Genomic DNA, 25,521 nt, shown 5'->3' with positions numbered 1-25,521 from the left:
ACCCGTGGCTCAGGTTTACAGGTATTATTTCTGGTGTTTGTTCCCTGGAGGGGCGTGGCCTCCTGCTGTGAGATAATCTGAGCTCAGTGGAATGATCAGAATGATGCTAAGTGGTTTCTAACTGTCACTGTTCTGTCAGCTGCTGTTGGGATCCCTCAGAACCCTTCCATGGTCTCAGCAGCACCCGGTCACCATGACGATGGTCTTCCTCTCCATGTTGTTATGGTTCAGACTGTTGTCCTCTATGGTCTCTGCTCAAGAAGGCTGCTTCAAAGTCAACAGCTGCAAATGCATCATGAAGGACGGCAGCGGAGTGATCGACCTGAAGGCCATGGGAGATGCTGATGGTTTCATGGACCGCCTGAGACCCGTGGACACGGACAGCACCCCGATCCTCCTCACCTTCAGCCCCTGCCAGCAGTTCTCCCAACCAGCGGGATCAGCAGGAGGAGAATGTTCTGGTGTTGCTGTGTGCCTCGCTGTCAGGTAAACCGAGCAGAGACCACACGCCCAGGACTGGTGCTCTTCAGCTCGCTTAGAAACGGTTAGAGGTCGCATGTAACCATCTGTCTATTCAGTTTAGACAGCTTAAACATTTCTACTGGATCATTGTTCATGTTAAACATCCGTAAACCTCCCAGCCTGTTTCATAAAACAGACTAAAACACTGAGACAGACCGGATCTGCTGTTTTTGCTCCAGTCTGAACAGCACAGAGTCCTACAGGACAGAAGTCTCTGCCCCTTTCTGGGTTAGAAAATATGACGTCCAAAGCTGCTTCTGATCTGGATGTGATGTGAGGTTTGACTTGAAACAGCTGATGATCCTGTTTCTTCTGTAGCTGTTCGCTAAAAGGACCACATGTTTTGCATGTCTCTGCTTCAGCACACCTGATTTACATTGGCTCCTCAAGAGGTCATCAATTGCTGCAGATACAGGTTAATCACTCACTCATTCAGCAGGTGGTGAAACACTAAGCGAAACCAGTGTTTTCCAACCTTGGCTGACTTGTCGTTCTTGGGTGTTAGTAGCTGTGTGTTTTGGGTCATTGTCATGTTGCAGAAGACACATGAACTGTGACTGAGATCACGCTTTCTGACACTGGCCAGCACATTACTCTCTAGAATGCCTTGATAGTCTTGAGATGACATTGTACCCAGCACAGCTTCATGACATCCTGTGCCAGATGCAGCAAACAAGCCCCAGAACATAACAGCGCCTCCTCCGTGTTTCACAGTAGGAACAGTGTTCTTTTCTTGATATGCATCACTTTTCTGTCTGTGAACATCGAGCTGATGAGCCTCGGCAAAAAGTTCCATTTCTGTCTTATCTGTCCATGGGACCTTCTCCCAGAAGCTTTGTGGCTTGTCAACATGTAGTTTGCCATATTCCAGTCTTCTTATGATTTGTTTTCAGCAATGGTGTCATCCTTGGTCGTCTCTCATTGGATCAAACCACGACTGATCACGGTGCGATCTGACCCTGATGGTCCTTGAGCTTAAAGTTTATTTTGGATCTCTGTAGAAGTTTTTCTGGGCTCTTTTGTTACCATTTGGATTATCTGTCTCTTTGATTTGTCATCAGTTTTCCTCCTGCGACCAAATTCAGGGAGGTTGGCTAGTCCCGTGGATCTGAGATTTCTGAACAATATGTGCAACTATAGTCACAGGAACATCTAGCTGCTTGGAGATGGTCGTATAGTCTTTTGCTTGTCTAAAGTTTTCTTTCTTATATCCTGAGAAAACTATTCCTTTACTTCCTATGGTCCATGTTGAGTGTGGTACACACTGTTGGGTTATTTATTTATTAAAACCAGTTCACCTTAAGAGAAATCAAATGCACAGGAGGACAGAGAATTAAAGCAATATTATTGTTCAAATTTACTTTGCAAAGTGGAGAGATGAAATAATACACACCCAAGCATGGTTCACCAGACCTCTCAGCAAACGTATGCCCTCTGAGAGTATTTATTAGCTAACTACACACACACACACAAAGCATATCACACCACAGTCTTAACTGCTCCGTAGGTTCAGGTGGAAAGCTGTTTCACGTAAGGAGTAAAAACAATGTCATCTCTTCACCCACACAAACCCAGGTGCCTTCAGTCAACGTGCTATTTCTCATGGGAGTGTAACCATAACACAGAGCAGCACGATCTGAGGAAGGTCGTTCTCCTCCCTGTTGAGACGGGAAAGCTAGTAAAAACATAACACTAGCGTTTTAATGAAGCAACAGGTGTTTTCATTTGAAAAGGAGGCAGTTATGTTTTTAAGCAGTAATGACAACGAAATCCACTTTTTCCCTGTCACACACCATGACACCAAACAGCACAGCGACTACCTGGAGTCCTATATATAAGCCCGCTGACTCGTTACAGGATTGTGCACACCTAAAAATGTTTTTTTTAACAGAAATCCCATTTGTTCCTGCTTTCTCCATTTATTGAAGTTAGGCGTTGCTTCACCAATGTATAACTGCAGGTAAAATGATGCTTTGCTGCATATTTTTGTTGACGATATTAGAAGAAGGTTGGAGGTATATAATTTTTCTCTGCATTTTTGATTCTCCATCAGTGGATCTGAGGTCATTAGAGGTCACACCCACAGTGTACGCAGTCAGCACGGAGCAAGAGGGAGAGGGGCTGCACAAAACACCAGCATCATTACTCGGTGGGAGAAAGCTGAATCTGCAGAGGGTGAACAGTTGAAACTAAATCACAGGAGATGTGCAGAACGTATGGAAGTCTGTGTGTTCATAAACACATTGCATTTAAGGGAATTATTAGCGTTATGCGTTCCCGAACTCCACCGAAATGTGATGCTGCAGGAGGATTAAAAGACCACTTTATCCCCCGGGTCATTTTCCCTTTCGATCATTTTTTTGTTTAGAGTGCCTATGGCCTCCCTTAGCTCCCTTTCTGCTCCTACGAAGTTGGTGCCGTTGTCTGATCTGATGTGCAGTGCTTGTCTTCTCCACGCTATAAATCTTCAGAGTTTGTTAATGCAGAAAGCAGTGCTTAAAGAGCAAGTCACCCCCAAATCAACTTTTTGCTGATAAACTAAATAAACGAGTGTCTAATCGTGCTGCAGACACGTGTCGTCAATAATTTGGCACTTCGGTGCATCTTAGTTAAAATTTAAATATTCTGCCTAAAACTGTCAGTGTTGTGCTGTTGTCAGGTAAAAACTCTGCGCTGTATTTGAATTTAAATCTGCCACCGCTATTGGCTAAGTGGTATGCTATGATGTAAACTGGTACATTATGATGTCACAATGCTGTCGTGAGCCTGTGTGTGTGTGTATTTGTTAGCGGCTCCGCCCTCTCGGTCTGCCAGGCAACAGCATGTGTTGCATTTTTCAAACATGAAGTGGGAGTGGAGTTAGACTCTGGTAGGGGGTGACTTGCTCTTTAAGGAATAAGCCACTTCTAAGTGCACTGCTCTGCTTGTCATGCATGTAAATATGTAACCCCATAGCGTTTGATTACACTGCATCCTCTTTGCACCCCCACATTCGTAAATGGGGGTAGATCCGGTACTACCCTTTCTGTAGCTTGAGCTTCCCTCTATATTTCCTACAAAACAGACACTCAGCCAAGACTCTTCTAACAGCTGAAACACCATGTGCCAGCCAATACTTTCTCCTTTTGCTGATAGAACATGATTTCTACCACCACGCCCAAGCTGAAGGTGTACATGACGAATGATAAGGTCGGAAATGTGTTGGTCCTTTGACAGAATACAGGGATGTTTAGCATTTTCAGGCATGGCTGGCTTGGTTAACCGGCCTCCTACATGCAAAAACCCATCCTGCAGTTCTGAATCTAACTTGTATATGCTACTTCTTTTGTATACTACACATACCTTTGATCTACCAGACGTTAAAGTGACAATGTGTTGTTTATATGGTTAATCTATGGAAATATCCATCAAAATATTGTTGAAAATGAATCAAATGATGCAGTTGTTGAAAAATATTGGTGGCTTTGTAACATGTAACCATAAAAATCTGGTCTGAATTACATGGGAGCGGATCTAGTCTCTGGGCGTCACCATATTAGATGCCATGTTTCCTTCTACTGTAGCCCTTGAGGACAAAACACATTTACTGATTTTTGATAAATGATTACAAAACTTTCACCTTTTATAAATGTTGTTGTTTTACACATTTACCTCTTCACTCATTGCCAGTGATGAAAGGGGGTCTGATGTGCTTGTCATTTAGCTGAAGTTTGCACTCCCTGGGCCTTTTTAACCCTAATGGGCATCCGTTGGTAAGGTCTTACTCAAACACAAAAATCAGCTTGCTTGCAACAATTTAGGTATCTACTGCCCCCTATCGCCAGGAAAAATACACATGGTCACTTTAAGGTTGATTTACTTCAGGAAATCTTTCTTGTTGACAAAAGGCAATTATTGCATCTTCTGCCTCCTTAAGGTCTTCTAAGGATATATCCTAGTGATTTTTGAACTCTTCCTTTCTGTCACACTTACAGCCGGGACACCTGCCAGAGGTGCACTTTGAGTCTCCATTCGTTTTCTTTCTTTACTTAATTTTAGTAGGATCTCTTTCACGTTAAGAAACCTCTCAACAGCTGCTTTTAGTTTTTGCCAGTCTGAATAATAAGTTATTAGCCGAGATGTAGCATTACTGATGTTGTTAGTCGCGCATGCCGGGGCCGTTAGTTTTATTTCTAAATCATCTGCTGATAACTGAGAACTTGGAGGTTTTGGTGGCCAACTTCTTTCTGGTTCCCAAAGAAATTTGGGACCGTCTATCCACTTTTGTTTTAAGTCCTTACCTGACGATAAACCACGTGAGGCATGATCAGCGGGATTTAATCCTGAAGGTATATACCTCCATTGATCTTTTTCATAGTTCTCTCTACAACATCTGCTGCATAGCTTCATTGTCTTTGGCTGTCTTCCAAAGGGTGAAGCAGTCACAGCTCAGGGACGAAACAGCGCCAAATAAATGAACAGTCATGCTGTATTCCTCTGGAATCTGTTCTAAGTCTGAGTTTGGAGAATCCGGATGTTCCCTGGAGGTGGGTTCACTGGGGGTGTCTGGGACTGGGGGGCCGTTGCCCCCTCTGGAGGTGCTTGGGTTACCTCGGGGGTGGACTACTGGCGGTTGTGAGTGGGGCCCCTTGGAGGTCTTGGCGGCGGCCATGGGTCACTGCCTGGTAGCTGCATTGCCCCTGGGCGGGTCTGGGTGGGGGCCTGGGAGCTTGGGGTGTGGGGGTGGCCGGCCCCGTGTGAGGATCTGGGTGGGGCCTTGGGGGTCGAGTCCTGACATGTATGCTGCCGGGAAGAAGGCAGCAGTGCCTGGCCTGGGCTCAGGGGCCTCGGGTAGACCTTGGCTCCTCTGCTGTCCCATCACAGGGGAGGGGGAGGTCCAGGAGGGGGTGGACCCCATTTCCGCATTCCTGTGGCAACCTGCCCCCCAATTTTATTTGCACCTTAAACACTTCCACCGACGACATTCCACGCAAACACACACTTAGGGCCTTGGGACTGAGAACATTCAACGGCACTTGGCAGGGGAATTTCTCAGCCTCCTCCCAAGTGCCGGTGCCCACTTCCAATTTTAAACTGCACTTAGACACTGAGGGCTGTGGGTGCAAGTGGGGTGGTGCGGTGGCATTAGCGGGCATAGGCCAGACAATGCCCGCACTGCCCGCTCACCAGAGCCATGGAATACACCTCCTCAACACAACACTATATTGGAGCAGGTGGAGGGAGACTAGGGGTCTTAGCACACCTCTGTTGTTGCTTGGCTTCCTGGGGCTGGAGGCTAGGAGGGAGATCTGGCCGTCTGGTTTAGGTCTGGGGTGGTGGGTTGCTGTGCTCAGCGTTGGGTGGGGTAGCCTGCTCATCAGCACCCCAGCAGAAAGGGTCAAACTCTGGTAACCGGTGATGGTTGTACCCAATGTGTAGCAGTACCGGGACCAGAGTGAATAGGGTGTGTATGGGGAGCGTGAGTGGGTGTCCAGCATGCATTTTTGTAAGTCTTGGGTTGTATGTGCATGTGTGAGCATGAGGGAGGGAGTGTGTGACTGTGTTTGTGTATGACTGTATATGTCAGGTGGGGCCTTTGACTCCTCCCCTCTCCTGGGACTTCTTTTGATGATATAGATCTTTGTCCCCCCTCCCCCTGCCACACCTGGTGTGGGGTGTGGTGCCTTGGTCTGCCTGAATGTTAGTGGCTCCCGGGTCAGGGGGTTTAAGATTCATGGCGTCTACCTGATCAATCCCGGTGGCTGCCTGGTGGGGTCTGGGTCCCTAGGCTCTGCTGGGTCCCCGGCGGGGGTGGTCGCCCCTGGGTCCTGGGTCGCTGGGTCCCGGGCTCGGCTGGCTAGGGGGTGGGAGGCTGCGGGCGGGCCTTTGGGCATGCCGCTGATATCTCCCGGGACTCTGCCGGCTGCTGGTTGTGGCCCCCTGGGGCGATCCTCTGTGCCTGTCGAGGGGGGCGGGGGCCTTTCTGGTTGCAGTCTCCTTGGGGTTCCTGTGTTCTGGGGCAGCGCCTGGATCTCTAGGACTTGGAGCTACCCCTGTCTCCTACACATCTTTGGGGGGCAGATCTGTGGTCCCTCACACTCTCTATTGGACGCTCCTATAGATAAACCTTACATAAACAAGCGCGTGTACACACACAGGTGCTCACATGGTGCTCTCAAAAGTATGGGCTTGGGCACATTAAACACAGGTCTTAAGACTATGGTTGGCACTTAATGCGTCACCAAGCAGGTTCCCTGATTCCAGCATTAATGAGAGTTCCACTGTTAAAGGAAGACTAAAACCAAAGTGTGATCCAAAAGTTTTATTCTAAAACAGTCTGTTAATTTTTTTTTAAAAGGAACTCTCTTTAAAACAGTTTGTTAAAAAAATGTAAAAAGAACTGTCTTTGCTGTTCAGAAAAGAACAGTCGCTCCCACCAACTGGAGCTCTGGTGCATTCTCTTTAATCAATCAATCAAATTTTATTTCTAAAGTGCTTTTCAAACAAAGTGTGATTCAAAGTGCTTTACAAAATGACCCCAGATTCCCATAACAGGTTAAAAACATTAACAAACATATGCAATCACACGCACACACACACAGACTCACACACACACACGAGTAAAAATTATATTAGGCTGAGTCCAGATGAGCCAAGTATGGTAACGCAAGGAAACGCCATCAGAGGAGCCGTCTGTCCCGGCAGCATCAGGTCTTCCACACTAAGTCAGGGCGCTCAGTGGAGGGGGGGCATAGACCCCCACCTATAGAGCGCCCAGGAAGCTACAGTCGACCACCGCTCCCGGGGCAGAGGGCCCCCACAGAGGAAACACTGGATTAAAATGAGTAAAAATGTAATAAAAGAGCTAATATAAATGACAACAATTAGAAAATAAGTAATAAATCAAATCATAGACAGTAAAATAATAATTTAAATAATAAAACTGTGCTAAAATATAATCATATAGAACATGCAAAGCAAGTAATAAAATATAATCATGTGAAACGAGAAATAAAACTGTAGTAAATATTTAGATAAAAGCTAACCTAAAAAGATGGGTCTTGAGTCTTGACTTAAAAACATGAACGTTCTCTGCGGCCCTGAGGTCCTCTGGCAGCTCGTTCCAGAGGCGAGGGCCATAACACTGGAAGGACGCCTCGCTGTGAGTGTGTGTCCTGACTTTAGGGATGACCAGGAGACGCCTGCCAGAGGAGCACAGAGGTTGTGAGGGTTCATATTGTAAAAGCAGTTCTGATAGATAAGAAGGCCCAAGACCATTAAGACACTTAAAAACCATTAGAAGAACCTTAAAATTGATCCTGAAACATACGGGGAGCCAATGCAATGATTCTAAAACTGGTGTCATGTGCTCCCGCCTCCTGGTCTTCATCAGGACACGTGCTGCTGAATTTTGTAAAATTTGTAAGCCTGAGATGCTCTTTTTGGGAAGACCAGAAAGCAGGGCATTGCAGTAGTCTATCCTACTGGTGATAAAAGCATGCATCAGCATCTCCGTATTGGCCCGAGAGAGAATGGGGCGGACTCTGGCGACGTTCTTTAGATGATAAAAACCTATTTTTGTGATATTTTTAATGTGTGGGATAAAAGTCAGCTCAGAGTCAAAAATCACACCCAGGTTCTTCACTTGTTCAGATGGATTAAAAGACAGAGATTGTAATTTCGGTAAAAGCTTCTCTCTCTGGGCCTCAGGACCAATGACTAAAACTTCAGTTTTGTCCTGGTTGAGCTGGAGAAAGTTCTCTGCCATCCAGGATTCAATGTCTAAAATACAGTTAAAAAGTGCATCCATTGACCGAGAGTCATCCGGAGACACGGAGATGTACAACTGTGTATCATCAGCATAACTGTGAAAGTTGACCCCGTGTCTCCTGATGACACTGCCAAGAAGGAGCATATAAAGATTAAAAAGCACTGGGCCTAAAATTGAACCCTGGGGCACACCACATGTAATCCCATGGACCCTAGAGGAACAGGTATCCAAACTCACCATGAAAGTCCTGTCTGTGAGGTAGGATGTGAACCATCTATGTACAGCACCAGAGAGGCCAATCTGTTGTAAACGAGTTAAAAGAATAGTGTGGTCTACCGTATCGAAGGCAGCACTTAGATCCAGTAGGACCGACACTGTCAACTTCTGTTTATCATAATTTACTCTAAAATCATTTAAAATCTTCAGAAGGGCTGTCTCGGTGCTGTGGTTCACCTCAAAACCAGACTGAAATTTCTCTAGGACATTATTAGTGTTTATAAAATCATTTAGTTGATTTAAAACCAACTTTTCTAAAATCTTGCTTAAAAATGGTAAGTTGGATACCGGTCGATAATTGTTTAATTCATTAAAATCTAAATTGCTCTTCTTCAACAGGGGCCCCACCACCGCCCTTTTAAAGGCAGCAGGAAAGACTCCTGTCTGAAGGGAGCAATTCATCAGGGTTAAAATCTCATCACTAAAAGATCCATAAAATTGTTTAAAAAAAACGAAGTTGGAATTGGGTCCAGAACACATGTGGTGGGTCTCACTGAGGAGAAAACTTTATCAAGAGGCTCAGCTTCTACCAGGACAAAGCTGTCCAGTGTTTCCTCTGGTATAGACACACATTCAGATTTATCTAAGACCTTATTACTAATGGAGGGTAAAATATTCCGTCTGATGGTGTCTACCTTCCCTCTGAAGTGGGCTGCAAACTCCTCACAGAGTGCATTTGAGGGTGTTTTCTGAGGTGAATTGGATGTACGGTTTAAAATGTTGTTTATGGTGGAAAAAAGTATTCTGGGATTGTGTTTATTGTCTAGAATGAGTTTGGAAAGGTATGCGTGTCTTGAATTTCTCACTGCGTTATTATATGATTTAAGTAGCTCTGTATATATTTGATGCTTTATAGTTGTTTTGTTCTTTCTCCATCTCCGCTCTGCAACCCTGCAATTTCTCTTTAGTTTCTTTAGATTTTCATTTCTCCACGGTGAAGCACGTTTTGAATAAAAACTTTTGATTTTAAGTGGAGCGAGCAGGTCGAGAGCGGATTTCAGTCTACTGTTAAAATCATTGACAGTAAAATCACAAGAGGCAGTTACCGGAGTGGGAGGGATCTTTCTAAAAACTTCAAGAAAACCTGCAGCCACTTCAGGGGTAAGATGATGCTTCCTTACAGTTCTCACAGAGGGTTCCAGCTGGATGAAACTGGTGATGCTAAAAAATACACAGTAGTGATCAGAGACAGCCAAATCAATAAAAGAGGACACACTGGTGGACAGGCCATACGTGATGACCAAGTCCAGGGTGTGTCCTCTGCTGTGAGTTGGCTGTGTGACATGTTGACTAAAATCCATATAACTCAGAATGTTTAAAAACTCCTTTGAAAAAGAATCAGAAGGATTATCTATATGTAAATTAAAATCACCGGCTAAATTGATCCTTTCAAAGCAGTTGTGAAGGATTGATAAAAACTCTGAAAATTCTTGAATAGAAATGGCACTCTGCTTAGGAGGCCGATAAACTGTGACACATAAAATCTGGGGAGAGCTAAAAACTGCTGCTGTATATTCAAAAGTGGTAAAATTATCAAATAAAACTGGTTTGGCAGAAAGTATTGATGAACTAATAAAAGCAGTACCGCCTCCCCTTTTGCTACTCCTCGTTGAAAAATTTAAATTAAAATCTGGCGGAGAAGCCTCTGTGAGAACAACAGGTGCATCTGAACTCAGCCATGTTTCTGTTAAAAGAAGACAGTGAAGATTACGATCTAAAATCAGGTCATTTATTAAAAACGTTTTGTTCAGCAGAGAACAAACATTTAAAAGAGCCATATTAATAGTAACTGGTGAAGGAGTGACTGTATTAACTGAAGGTGGGACTTTTGGTAACTTTTAGATTATTGTGGTTGCTTTTGTTTGGTTTATGGTTGTTTGTCCGCTCTCTGCTGATAATAACAGGTATGAATGAGGTATGGCAATGTCCAAGTCTGATATGTGATTTACTGTTAAAATCAGGGCTGGGTTGGTAGGAGCAGGGACCAGCTACACATCAGGATGTAGGAGCAGATGAGGCCAGTGGAGTAGATGGGGGAGTCGTGGACAAGCCAGGCTCATGGTTAGAGTACGGGTCCCCTGTCTATTTAGGTGAAGCCCATCTGCTCCAAACAGGTGTCTCCTGCCCCAGAAAATGTTAAAAGTGTCTATAAAACCAACATTACGGGTCACGTTGGCAGAGGAAAGCCAGGTGTTTAATGATTAAAGTCTGCTAAAATGGCTGATTCCTCTGCCCATGGTGGGAGTGGGGCCAGAGATAAAAACAGACAGGTGCATAGTTCTTAAAAGATTAAAAAAGTGAATAAAATCACGCTTGAGGAGCTCTGACTGCTGCTTACGGATGTCATTGGTACCGGCGTGGATGATGATTCTACTCACTGTTGTGTGTTTCTGGATGAGGTCTGGGATGTGTCTTGCAATGTCCAACACTGTAGCTCCGGGGTAACAGAAGGTCAGGGCTCCTCTCATCCTGACGTTACGGATGATGGAGTCCCCAACGATGAGAGTGGTTGGTGGTGGTGGTGGTGGTGGTGGTGGCGGTGGTAGTGTGGGTGTGGTAGTTGGTTGAAGCTGGGCAGAGGACCCTTCCGGGACCTGCTGAGTGATGGGCTGAGCTCCCCCAGGACTGCAGCGATAAGAAGTCAGCGCTCCGTGGTGGGTCCCAGCTTCAGTCTGGGGGGTTGTGTGACGTGGATGGCCGCTGCCATTCAGCTGGTCCCGCAGCGGCCGGGAGGGTCCTTTGAAGTCACGGCCAGGGGCTGGCAGAGGAGGAAAATCCAACTCCAAGGCGCCGAAACGGTTGGACAAGGACAGGCTAGGTGGAGGAGATCGGCGGCCGCCGCCCCGCGTACCCCCACCTTTACCGGACCCAACCTTGACCCATGCACCCTGGAGCAAGGGAGTGGAGCTGAGGGGGGCTTTCGGCTTTGCCCCCAGCTGTAACCAGCGCTCCTCCTCCGCCGCGAATGCTGTGCAGGCCCCCGGCACTCCGAGCCTGCTTGGAGAACCGGAGATGGAATTTGCTCCGGGCTGGCATGAAACGGCATCCGCCAGCTGAGCCCCATCAGTGGTGGCGAAGGTCCGGGAGAAAATGGTGTCCACGTCGTGCTCATGGTCCTGGATTTGGTGGAGCGTGGAGATCCTCTTCTCCAGCTCTACAACTTTCTGGCTCAGCCTCACACAGCCGACACACCCAGGGCTGCAGGTGAGAGACATGAGGCAGGTGAAAGTGGACAGAAGGTAAAAACACACAGCAGTCGAGCTCCAAAAAGTTATTTAAAAAGTAGAAAATAAAATAAAATAAAAAGCTCACAGTGGTAGACAAAAATAAATAAATAAACGGTTAAAACCGAAAAAGGATTAAAACCAGGATTAAAACCAGTTAAAAACCAGTTAAAACTGCCAGACTTGACTTACTGTCCTGCCTGATGTCCTTCAGTCTCTGGTGCTTTTAGAAATCTCCAGGCTAGGGCCCAGCCCCCTCGTCTGGGCTCCGTCACGGATTGCGTCTGCTCCAGCTCGTCATCAGTCGGGGTGGGCCGCTGCCCCGCTCCTCTTCCCTCCCTGGCTCCGGTTCTGCCGCTGCGAGGAAAACACAAGACACACCTCAGGGGGGCGTTCACTTCCCTCCCAGAATCCACAGGCACGCAGGAAATAGCCACAATATTTCACGTCCCTTCACTTAGCTGTTTGGCGGGCGTTGAATGATTCTGATGTCACAGCTGGATCCTTCCGCGGCGTCCTCTGATCTCTCCCTGGAGATAGAAAGCGTCGGTACCGCAACCCAACGTGTTTCCAGGAACGCGCGTCCCGCTGCTGCCCGGTTACTCTGCGGCGGCTTTGCTCCGTGTCTCTCCCCTTCACACACACCTGTCAGTGTCTTTATATCCAGTCCCAATCCCCCAATTGTCCAATCCCAAGCCGTATCAGTCCGTGATTGTGAGCTGCGCAGCTGCTCTCAATCAGAAGTTCATTTTCCGTGCTCATAACAGGAAAACACAAATCCATGCAACTAAACAAGCAAACCCCTCAGAAAAGAAAAACATGCATTAATAATTGGATCAAAACGACATGCAATTGATAATTAAAGGAAAACCGACTTCTGCACAGTAAGGGAGCACTGCATAAACTGTCCCAACTTTGACATTTCCCCCCTTCTTAAATATAGGTTGCCCCGACCATCTATTAGTCACCAAACCTCACTGGTGGATGCCCAAAATTTGTTCGTCTGGACTGTCGTAAAGATGCCCTATTTTGGTCATCCCTAGGGGCTGCTGGATTCACTGGGGGGTCAGGTACGATACCATCAGTCTGTGCAGCTAAGGGTTGGGTATACTCCGCAACCAACCCTGGCAGCCACTATGTTGGAGGGGGCAATCCAGTTGGTGGTTCGGTCCGTGGAACCTCACGTCCTTGTGGCAGGTCTCCTGCATCACCTGGCGACACATTCAAAGGGCATAACCTGAGGTTATTACGATGTACCGTTCGTGTGGGTGTTTCCTTACCCTCAGGCCTCAGAACGTAAACTGGGAGACCCTCTCTTAGCTGTGTCACCACCACGTATGGTTCTGGAGTCCATCTTGGGCCCAATTTGCCCTTTGCTCTCCGACGGAAATTGCAAATCAGGACTCGTTCCCCTGGGAGAATTGGTAGCGTTTTAGTCCTTCGGTTATAATGGGTCTGATCTTGTGTTTGCCGCTGTTGGATGTAACCTTTCGCAGTCTGGTAGGCAAAATCCAAAGTTTTTTTGTGATGCCTCACCCAACCCTGCAAGGTACAGTGTTCTGTGGTAGGACCCAGGCCTGTAATCCAGTCGACTGGGAGTCTGGCATGCCTTCCGAAAACCACATAGTGCGGAGTCAACCTGGTGGCACTATGGACAGTGCTGTTGTAAGCCTGAAGAAGAGCAGGTAATCGGTCTGGCCATTGGGCTTGGTCTGTTTCTGTAAGGGAGTTCAACAGGTTCAACAATGTTTGATTGAATCTTTCACAAGCCCCATTGCCTTGTGGGTGGTACGCTGTGGTACGGCTTTTCTTACACCCATACAGCTGACAGAGTTCTTGGAGAAGCGCAGATTCAAAGGCAGCCCCCTGGTCTGTCAAGATGCGTTCTGGGCACCCAAATATCTGGATCAGGCTGCTGTACAGAGCTCGAGCTGTGGTATTAGCTGATTGGTCCCTGGTTGGAACTGCAACGGCATACTTTGAAAACAAATCTGTTATCACCAGGATGTAAGGGTATCGGTCCTCAGGCCGTCCCAAGCTTAAATAATCCATGCCCACTACCTTAAATGGATAAGAGGTCTGGATGGGTACCAAAGGGGCTCTCACCTCAGGTCTGGCTTTGGAACAGACGCACACTGGACAACTCTCTGTCCATTCCTTCACCTCCTCCATCATCCGGGGCCAATAGCAACGTTGTCGTAAAGCTGCCAGAGTCCGTGCGCTGCCAGGATGTCCCATTTCATTATGATACTGCCTCCACACCTCCTGAGCCTCTCCCTTTGGAATGAGCACTTGGAAAAGCTTTTGGTTGGGGTCGGTACCTGTCTGTGTCCGTCCAACCACGCCGTCCTTGATCACCAGGTCCTCCCACTCCCTTAACAGCTGTTTCATAAAAGGTGAGTCATCCTGAACCTCTGGTCGAGACAAGTGATGTTCCTTCCACAGACACACTTGAGCAAGGTCAGGATCACGGGCCTGACGTTCCATCCAGCTCTCCTCCTGGTCCCTCCTGACCTGAGCCACTCGAGCCACTTCGTGGTCCTGCAACCGGGAGAGAGCATCAGCATTTTTATTTTATACCCCTGGGCGATATTTGATGGTATCTTTGAAATTCGCCAGCTGGGCCACCCATTGTTGTTCCACGGCTCCAAGCCGTGCAGTTTCAAGGTGCACCAAAGGGTTATTGTCTGTAAAACTGTAAACTTAGCACCATACAGGTAGTCCTTGAATTTTTCAGTCACAGCCCATTTTAGGGCCAATAGTTCCAACTTAAAGGAACTATAATTCTGGTCGTTCCTCTCTGCTGGATGGAGACTACGACTGGCATACGCGATCACCCGTTCCTTGCCTCCTTGGACTTGGGCCAAAACTGCCCCTAGACCAGAAAAACTGGCAGTGTATAGCCTGAACGGTTGTGTAAAATCTGCATATGCCAGAACTGGTGCTTGGACTAAGGCCTTTTTCACTCCGTTGAATGCCCCTTGACATTCTGGGGACCAAATGATAGGATTAGTTCTCTTGTCATGACTAGTACCATGGGTTAATGCATACAGGGGTACTGTCAGTTTAGAGAAGGCTGGAATAAAACGCTGGTAGTACCCAGCGAAGCCCAGGAATGATTTCACCTGTTTTACTGTCTGAGGTATGGGCCAGTCTTCTACGGCTGCTGTCTTGGCTGGATCTGTGGCCACTCCTTCTTCACTAATCACATGTCCCAGATATGTTACCTTCCGTTGGAACAAGTGGCACTTGCTGGGCTGCAACTTCAATCCCTGTTGGTGGAGTTTGTTAAACACTTCGCTCAGGTGGCGCACGTGGCTGTCAAAATCAGCAGAAAACACAACCACATCATCCAAATAAATTAACAAAGACTCATTTACCATGTTTCCCAGACAACGCTGCATCAGCCTCTGGAATGTGGCAGGAGCATTGCACAAGCCAAAAGGCATCCGTTCAAACTTGTACAGGCCTACAGGTGTAGTAAAGGCAGTCTTCTCCCGATCAGTTGGGTCCATCTCCACTTGCCAGTAACCACTTGCAAGATCTAAAGTGGAGTACCATTTAGCAGCTTTTAGTCCAGTCAGGGATTCTTCAATACGGGGCAAGGGGTACGCATCCTTGTGGGTCAGGGCGTTCAGCCTCCTGTAGTCCACACAGAAGCCATCCATAACAAGAAAACACAAATCCATGCAACTAAACAAGCAAACCCCTCAGAAAAGAAAAACATGCATTAATAATTGGATCAAAACGACATGCAATTGATAATTAAAGGAAAACCGACTTCTGCACAGTAAGGGAGCACTGCATAAACTGTCCCAACTTTGACAAATGCACTGTGATTTATTATCGTGTGATTGTTCAGTTAAACAATGTTGATTATGTATTTCTTCATCAAGTTGACGCAGTGATAGCTTGATCTTGTATTGTTGTTGTGTCCCATTTTTTGTTTGTTTTCTTTTCTTTTTTTTTCTTGTCTCTTTTTACAGGTCTAGAAGCAGACTCTTGTTCATTATTGTTTATTTTTGTGGAACCCCCCACCCCCTTCCCCCTTCTCTCCCCACCTTTTCTTTTCCTTTCTCTTTCACCTCTGACTCCGTGTCTGGTCGGAATTACAAAGCATTCAAAAACAATAACAATAAAGTTTTAAGTATCAGGCGTGACATTAAAAGCAGACGCTTTGATGCTCCACCTGAGAGTAAATCTGTAAGGCTTGTTACCAGCATTCAGACATCAATTCTCTTTGCTTCACAGGCAGACAGGACAGGGTTAAAAAAAATAAAATAAAAAAAATTCTGACTATATAAAACTATTTCTTCGGTTTTAAAGTGTGAAGTAAACTCCGACAGAGTAAAATCCAAGCCGACCCCGTTCCTTTTGTTTACCTTTGTTGCCTGCCAACATGGCGTCTACTCTCTGAGAGTCACGTGACGTCCGGAGCTCTATTGGTTTGTTTTAATTAGATGTTGGGCGTCGGACGCCTGGTTGCCGGGGCAACCACCAGAATGCCCACAGGTTTAAAAACATTTATCTTTATTTAGTTTACTGTGTTTGTCTGTTTTCATTATCATTCTTTGTGTTTGGCGTGTTTAATTTTTGCATGTTTAACTTTATTTAGTATTTGTTTGCCCTAGACCAATGTGGCTAATTCTTGTGGGCTGACTGGTGATAACTGAACTCTGAGCGTTTAACTTAACTCCGTCTGTCTCCTTTTAGCTTAGATATTTTAATAAAGAATTGTTTTATTGGAAAGACACCATCAGTTCCCATCGTGATTTTTGAACATACGGGCCTTCTTCTACCCTTCTGGGGTTAACCCAGGGTGGCGTTGTTGCAACTTTTTTATCAATCAATCAATATATCAATCAATCAATCAATCAAAGCTTTTTTTTATAAAGCGCCTTCCGCGACCCTGTCGGGAAGCCCAAGGTGCTGAACATGGTAAATGCGAAATGTGAAACATGATCAATAAATAAAAAATAAAAGCAATTCAAATAGTGCGAAAAAGGTATAACATTAAAGCAGAAGACAAATGGGCAAAACAAGGGAAAAAGAGACCAATGAAAACAGGGAAATAAATTCAACATAAAAGAGGGCCAAATTCTAACACGTTCAGGGAACGCCAAGCGGAGGAGGTGTGTTTTTAGGCGACTCTTAAAGACTGGCAGAGATGGGGACAGCCTAACTGAGGGTGGCAACTGGTTCCAGAGTGGCGGCTAGGACTGAGAAAGCCCGGTCCCCGCGAGTATGACACTTAGAATGAGGGACAACGAGCAGGCCTTGGTCAGAGGAGCGCAGAGCGCGTGATGGGGAATGTCTGTTCAGGAGTGTGGCCAGATAGGGGGGAGCACCACCCTGGAAGAAATTGTAAACAATGACGAGTAGTTTAAAGTGTGAACGATAACAGACCAGAAGCCAGTGAAGGGAGGCCAGAACCGGACTGATGTGGTCCCTTTTCCTGGTCCCAGTCAGGAACCTGGCTGCACTGTTCTGCACAACCTGTAGGCGACGCAGTGTTGACTAACACAAGCCTGCATAGAGAGAGTTGCAGTAATCAAGCCTAGAAATAACAAAGGCATGCAGTACCCGCTTCAGGTGGGCTCTCGACAGCATATGCTTGATTTTTGCAAGGCGTCTCAGATGAAAGAAACAGGACCGGATCACAGAGTTGATATGAGCATCAAATTTAAGTCCAGCGTCAATCTTCACCCCCAGACTGGTGACAATTGGTTTTGAGTAGGGAGAAAGAGGGCCAAGGGCACATGATGACCCACTGCCCTGCAGTTGGGGTGAAAAGCAATGAGCTCTGTCCAGAGCCGGATCAAATAAATGGACTACACTAGGTAGGCTGCATTTTTAGCCCCCCCCCCCCCCCCCCCCAATCGATGTTATTTAATGAATGAATGATTTAATGAAATCTGAAACTTACCAAATTTACTTATAAAAGTTCATTCACATTTTACATAGCCTAGTCTTTGGTTACAAATTGGTTGTTTGTATGCCGAAATAAGTCACGTGTTGTATGTAAAACATTCTATCAGACAATTTTTTGATATTAATAATTTATACGTCATTACACAGCTGTATTAAATGCTAATAAATTATCCTCATCTTATCCATTGGGAGTGCCATTGTCAAGGTGGTACCAGTAAATAACCGCTAGGTGTCATTAAACTATGTAAACAGAGCAAATATGTGTCTCTTATTTGCTGTTTATATTTAATCACTACATTTAACTACAATTATTTTCTGCAAAATACAATAGCTTACAACATTTATAAATGTTGACAAATTAATCACATGATAGTGGAAAGACATTCAAGAATAAATAGATTAATTTGAATGGACTGAAGCATGCTTTAAAGGCGCAAAAACAAACTATAAACACGCAGCTTAAATCATTTCAGTATAAATTTAATACAATCTATAATCCTAAGAAAGTATTTTAATAAAATGAAAATGTTATCTTAAGTTTTGATCTTGCTTTATGCTCATTCAGGCTGTTGTTGCCTTTGCTGAATCAGAAATTCTGTGTCAATTTTCTGAGTGTGAACTTATTGTTTTGCTATTTGAACATTAATAAAAATATTTGAAAAATAATTAATAAAACCAGCAACACTTACCAAGGAAACCATTTAGCATGCTCCACTCCGGGATAATCTTCAGCCTTCTAGCATCACAGGCCTCAGTCGCAGCAGAAACACGTCTAAAGAAATGTTCCTTGGTTAAGCTTCGGTTTATGTCTCCAGATTTCCTCTGTGATGCTGAAGAATATCCAATATTTTGAGAGGGATGGTTTAGTGCAAAGTACTCACGCATCGTGTCATCAGTTTGGTACCACTTTGCAGGATCAGATGGGTAGCTAGTTGTTAACACCCTTTCTGGGTCTAGAGGCTCCTGTAAGACTATATTGGGCTCACTTCTGGCTGGCTGCTGTTCTTCCAGTTTGTCCTTCTGTGAGGACGTTGATGTTGACGGCGTTGGCGCTACAGCGTCTTCCGCCGCATTTCCTGCCGCATCTTCCACCGCGTCTTCGGGTTGTGTCTCCTCCGGGTCTGACTTGGGCCCAGCCTCTGGCTCTGCTGACTCGAGCGGGTTCACAGCTGTCGGACGGCTGCCCAAGCAGCCCGACAGAAACTTCTGTAAGGCCCTCCGCTGTCTTTTCTTTTGTTCCTCTTCATTAATTTATTTTTTTACGTTTTGCCGCACCCGAAAGCATCGTGAAAGTTAGCCTACTCAAAAACACCTGCTAGCTTTGATGTGTCCCGCTCTGACTCTGACCGCTTCTCTGACGTCCTTAATTGGGTGGCGCCTTAATGTGACGTAGCCAATGAAACGGTCTATGGTTAAGATAAACATTGTCACTATTTTTAGTTAATTAATTGAAACAAATTGATAGGAAATAGATAGGAGTCCTATCTACAAATTCTATCATAGGACATTTGTACATTTAATTTTTAATTTATTTGTTTTTAATTTTGTTTCTCTGTCTGGGCCCCATCCAGCCAATCAGGCCCTAGGCACGTGCCTACTTTGCCTTTGCGTTAATCCGGCTCTGGCTCTGTCTTTCCCTCATTCAGAGGCAGATGGCCTTTAGCCAAGACTTTGCCTCGTTAAGACAGGAAACAAAGGACTGGATAGAGTGACCTTTCTCCTGACACAATGGAGAGTAAATCTGGCAATCGTCAGCACAGAGATGGAACGCTAGACCATGTTTACGACAGACTGACCCCAGAAGAAGCAGATAAATTGCAAACAAAAGAGGACCAAGGATCGATCCCTGCGGGACTCTCCAGCGGAGCCCCTCCCAAGAAGAAAAAATATCACCCAGTTTAACACAGAATGTCCTGTTGTGGAGATACGATCTAAACCAATCAAGAGCAGACCCTTTGATCCCAACCCATCGTTCCAAACGATCGAGTAGAATCGCGTGGTCAACTGTGTCGAAGTCTGCTGTCAGGTCTAACAACAGAAGCACCACAGATGTTCCCTGATCTAGTGATAGATAGATGTCATTTAGGACCCTCAGTAGAGCCGACTCTGTGCTATGGCCAGACCTGAACCCTGATTGGAAAACCTCAAACAGATCAGAGTCAGCTAAATGTGAGACCAGCTGCTGATAAACGAATTTCTCAAGCAGTTTCGATGTAAAGGGCAGGGTAGAGATAGACCTGTAATTTGTGATCACAGAGGCATCAGCACCAGGTTTCTTCAGGGTTGGCCGAATAACTGCTGCTTTCAAAGCAGCTGGGACAACACCTGTGCTGAGGCTCCCATTGATAATCTGACCAAGTGAAGGGCCAAGACATGGAAAGGCAGCCTTCCAGAGACGAGGCGGCAGAACATCAAGTGGAGAGCCAGATGGCTTCTGCCTTGCAACAAGCTTATTCAGCTCAGAGTATGAAACAGTATTGAGGGAGCTCAGGGTGGGTGGTGATGGAGGAACTGGAACAGGGTCAATAGAGTTACCAGAAATGGCTGCTCTAATGTCCGATACTTTGTGAACAAAGAATTTGTGAATATCTTCAGAGTTTCCAGCAGCTGTAGGAGACATGAAGCTAGGCTCCTGTTACACCAGAACAGAGTTCAGTGTTTTGTAGAGAATCTTGGGATTCTTAGAGTGATTTAGAGTGATAGAGATGCTCCATTATTCTTATCCTTAATTTATTTATATTACGACTACCACTTACCACATTAGGGCGTATAACACAGTTTTTAGACGACTTTGGTATTGACCAAATACTTATTTTCCACTATAATTTGATAATTCTTTAAAATCGGACAGTGATAATCTGGATTTTTTTTCCTCGCTTTGTCTCTCATGGTTGAGGTACACCTATGATAAAATTTACACGCCTCTCTCATCCAGATTGACAAAATGGTGATGGCGAACCAACCGGATATTGTTGTGGTGGACAAACAACAGAGGACAGCCATTGTGGTTGATGTGGCAATACCAAGTGATGGTAACATCAGGTAAAAGGAACACGAGAAACTAAAGAAGTTCCAGGGCCTCAAAGAAGAACTTGAGAAAGCCTTGAGTGTGAAGACATCGGTGGTGCCCATGGTCATCAGGGCACTCGGGGCAGTAAGCCCTAGACTGGAGGAGAGGCTAAAGCAGATCCCAGGAAAAACATTGGGGACTAATGGGTTCTTCACGGCTGCTTTACCAGAAAAAAGGTCAGGAATGGACCAGGATGGTCAGCTTTTCTGTGCAGACCAGCTCAGGTGTGTGTTCCTGCACCTGCTTCAGTGTTTCATCCACACAGGTTTGGTCCCCCTGCTGAGGAGACACTCCAACATTATCTGTAGATCTTAGGCCAGGCTCGGGTTCTCCACAGGGATGTGTCTTATCACCCCGTCTTTTTATTTTATACACAAGAAATTCATCAATCAGAATCCCCTGGAATTTGGTAGTGTCAAAATTTTAACGCCTTCCTTTTATTTTAGGACAGATTCGTTTGTCTAGTTTACTTTGTTTTACTGCTATTTAGACTACGTTTGTAATAAACCGATTTTGATTCTGTCAGAAAAACCGAATCTGGCTAAAATGGTTTGGTGTGATGGGGTGGGACACCTGGACCAAATGAGACACTAAAAAGGGACAGATGTGTCTGATCAGTAATGGGACACTGCCGATGGACCTGTGGGTATGCTGAAGCATGTGCCCTCTCGTAGGGGTGGGGTTGGCTGCAGGAGGGAGAGGGAACGTCCTTTAAGGTTAGAGGTAATTAAGTTCAAGGTTTGCTGGTGATGACTCACCCCAGAGGTGCAGGACTTTAGTCTCACAGATAAATAATGATCATACAACAGTTTGTTGAGGGGTGAATGCAGAATGAGGTGAATATTTGCAGAGATGCATTTAAATCAGAATATACATTCATTTTTCATCCTTCAGGTGTTTTTAATACTTTTAGTTTTCTGTTGCTGTGCAGCTGTCCACTAGGGGGAGCCCTAACCCACCAATAGACGATTAAATGTTGGAACGTTGACTGCCGGCTGAAGTTTGATTTTCAAACATTAAAGAAATAATTTGTTTACTCTAGTCATTATGTTTGTCAGCAGTAAAATGTTTTATTGTGTTCTGGATCAGGTCTGGAGGTCCCGGTGGAGGTGTCCATCACTACATCAGCTACGGCAGACATGAGGGAAACCAGTTCCACTACAACCACACCCTGAAGACACTGTCCGTGTCCTACTTTGGTGAGCTGAAACGCTTTGGGGTCTACTGGGACTTGATGTAGACATCTCATCTTCTTCTCCTGTCCAAGCTGACAGGAATCAGCTGATGACCATCACACATTTCCACTGCAACCCAAACCAGTCCAGGTCCACCATCAGAGACCAGAATCTCAGCGCCCAGGGACCGCTGCAGATCTGGGTGGAAAGCCCCTGTGCTTGTCCAAATGCCTGCACCATGGGAGATCTGGGTCTGGGGACCATCTTCCTCATCATCTTCTCCCTCAGCGCAGCCATGTACTTCGTCCTCGGTGGGGTTGAGTTTGGACACACAATGAGTTTTAGCTCACAAGGACTCCACGTCTATGTGAGGTGGTTCAGTAGCGCCCTCCTTCAGTACAAACCTGAACCAGGAAGCCTGACTAACGTCTAACTGAAAATACTGCTGCGTCACACATAAACAGGAGAGTTTTATACAAAATACATGATTTAGACACACTCAACACCTGTACAGAGAGCCAGAGGTGCCACAGTAAATACAATGGGATGCAAAAGTTTGGGCAGCTTTGTTGATTTTCATGATTTTCCTGGATAAATTGTTGGTTAAGATAAAAATTTAAAGGTAAATGTATCATATCGGAAGACACACAGGGAAATTTGAGAAGTGAAACAAAGTTTATAGGACTTACAGAAAGTGTTCCATAATTGTTTAAACTAAATTAGGCAGGTGCGTAAATCCGGGCACCACAAAAAGAAACATATTGTAAATGAGCACAGTCAGTTGTCTTTATGTCTAATTGTTTCATCTTATTTTCATCTTGTACTTTTTATCTTACCTGTTTTCTTTGGTGTAAAGCTAACCATCTGGATGAATAAAGGTTAAATAAATAAAATAAATAGTTCATTCAGGTCTGATGCTTCTGAGCGTGCACAGCTCTTTCAACTCACACCACAGATAATGTTCAGGTCTGGGGACTGAGATGAACATTCCCAAACGTTCTACTTGTTCCTCTGCATGAATGAGTTAGTGGATAGTGAGCAGTGTTTAGGGTCCAATCCAATGCACCTTTATGTGTATAGCGCTTTATACACAACACTGTCGACCAAAGTGCTTCACACACGGATAAACACACCGACATAATTAAAAACAGTAAAAACATGGATAATATATTAAAACATACACAAACATTGTAAAAGAAATAAAACGCAACACTGCTCAAAGACAGGAGTGGATGAGAATAACCAGTCAGTGTTAAAAGCCAGTGAATAATAGTGAGTCTTATGCAGCGACTTAAAAATGACCAGAGAAGATGCCTGTCTAATATTGCCTGGAAGCAATAGCGTTGTTGTCTTGTTGACAGATCCAGCCCCGGTGCAGCTTCAGCTTTGTCACTGATTCCTGGACATTGGTCTCCAGAATCTGCTGATATAGAGTGGAGTCCATGCGTCCCTCAACTTTAACAAGATTCCCAGTCCCTGCACTGGCCTCACAGCCCACAGCATGATGGAACCACCACCGTGTTTTACTGTAGGTAGCAGGTGTTTTTCTAGGAACGCTGTGTTCTTATTCCTCCATGCATAACGTCCCTTGTTATACACAGATAACTCAGTTTTACTTTCATCAGTCCACAGCACCTTATTCCAGAATGAAGCTGGCTTGTCCAAATGTGCTTTAGCAGACCTCTAGCAGCTCTGGTTGTGCTGTGGGAGGAGAAGAGGCTTTCTCTGCATCACTCTCACATGCAGCATCTCCTTGTGTAAATTGCACCAATAGTTGAACACAGTGACTCCATCTGCAGCAAGATGATGTTGTAGGTCTATGATGCTGGTCTGTGGGCGACTGACTGTTCTCACCATTCTTCACTTCTGTTGATCTGAGATGTTTCTTGGTCTGCCACTTGGAGCCTTAACTTGAACTGTCCCTGTGGTCTTCCATTTTCTCAATATGTTCCTGACTGTGGTAACAGACAGCTGAAATCTCTGAGACAGCTTTCTGGATCCTTCCCCTAAACCATGATGAGCAATTTTTGTTTTCATGTTGTTCTGAGACCCCCATGTTGCTGCTCTTCAGAGAATACTCAAAAAGGGAAACTTACAATTGACCCCATAAATACTCTCTCATGATTGGATTCACCTGTGTATGGAGGTCAAGGGTCACTGAGCTTACCAAGCAAATTCTAAGTTCCAATAATTATTTCTAAAGGTTTTAGAATCAATAAAATGACAACAGTGCTCAAATTTATACACCTGCTTATTTTTGTTTAAACAATTATTTCACACTTTCTGTAAATCCTTTAAACTTTGTTTCACTTCTCAAATATCACTGTGTGTGTGTGTGTGTCTCCTATAGGATATATCTATCTGCATTTTTATTTTAACAACCAACTAGATTTTGTAAAAATACAGAATGATCAATTATTATTATTATTATTATTATTATTATTATTATTATTATTATTATAATTATTATTATTTTAACCTAAAGCGGCCCTCAGACCGTTCTTGGGAAGGAAAACGAGTCTGATTCAGAATTCAGATCAGAGACTGAAGAGGAAAAGGAACGATGTTTAGATCCAGACAGAACTCAGAAATCATGTATGTAATAAACCACTGAAGCCTGTTTTACAAGAACTCACTCTAGTTCTGTAGCTGTAGGTGAGATTTGTTAAACCTGATCCCAGTTCAAGACCATTTAGAACACAGAGACGAGCAGATTTAGCCTTTTCTTTTATAGTTTTGTCTAATTATTCTGTTTTCTGTTGTATTCTATTTTCATATTTGTTGTATCAAATGATGTTGATGTCCTCTCTGCTGACAGGATCTTGTGCACTTCGACCTTTCCGGACCAGCGGTGGCGTGCAGATCCATCCAGAGAGCAGCGTGTGGTGCATGATCTGCTACTTCTGTAGTGAGAGACAACCAACGCCAGGACATCCATACACAGACTTAAACTAAACACAACTGCAGCTCCATGGCCACATCTTTGGTTGCAGGAAGCAATCTGCATGAGCGGTTTGGGTCTTTTTAAAAAGAAGTTTCAAACCGTTATTTCTGAAACATGATAGAGCAGAAGTTTCAGCATGTAGTGAACGGTGATGAGGCACCACCTTTAAAACGTTTGTGGTTTCTTAGAACAGGACTGAGCTGATGTAGTGAAATCGTGAAACTGAAACAGTCTCTTTCTGTAAGTTCTACAAAATGTAAAATGTGCTTTTTTCAAAGGTGCCACCTGAGATGTTTGTCTGGATAATTTTTTTGCCGTATTGCTTCAAATGCTCTTCACATACTGATGAAAATAAATAAACCACATCCAATCATTGTGAATGTCCTGTTCTACGCAATTAGATCATAATCCATCCATCAAACAGCTCCTCTGAAAGTCCTTCCCCCTCCTGCACATATCCCCTCTCTGTGTGCACAAATCCCTTAGCTCGCAGTGATCAACTAGCTTAATTTGTAAATCAAACGTTCCCAGAACGCAAATACTGACGTCAACGTAAAGTTCACTAAAGGCAAAACAGATGCCGGAACATGAATTGGTTAGCTGGAGTTTTTGACAATTAAAATTGCGTC

The 25,521-nt window shown here is 44.9% G+C and overlaps 1 protein-coding gene across 1 annotated transcript; it reads left to right on the top strand.

The window, feature by feature from the left end:
* Window positions 1-43: 43 nt before the first annotated feature.
* On the top strand, window positions 44-25,010 carry LOC139063697 (uncharacterized). The gene is made up of 4 exons (XM_070546336.1): window positions 44-486; window positions 21,863-21,972; window positions 22,041-22,259; window positions 24,767-25,010. Exons 1-4 carry the CDS (start codon window positions 194-196, stop codon window positions 24,901-24,903), a joined length of 759 nt encoding a protein of 252 aa, XP_070402437.1. The 5' UTR covers window positions 44-193; the 3' UTR covers window positions 24,904-25,010.
* Window positions 25,011-25,521: the final 511 nt, after the last annotated feature.

This window comes from Nothobranchius furzeri, chromosome 17, assembly GCF_043380555.1.
Source record: "Nothobranchius furzeri strain GRZ-AD chromosome 17, NfurGRZ-RIMD1, whole genome shotgun sequence".
Taxonomy (NCBI): domain Eukaryota; kingdom Metazoa; phylum Chordata; class Actinopteri; order Cyprinodontiformes; family Nothobranchiidae; genus Nothobranchius; species Nothobranchius furzeri.
The sequence above is the reverse complement of the archived record's forward strand: the minus strand, read 5'-3'. Positions and strand labels throughout refer to the sequence as shown.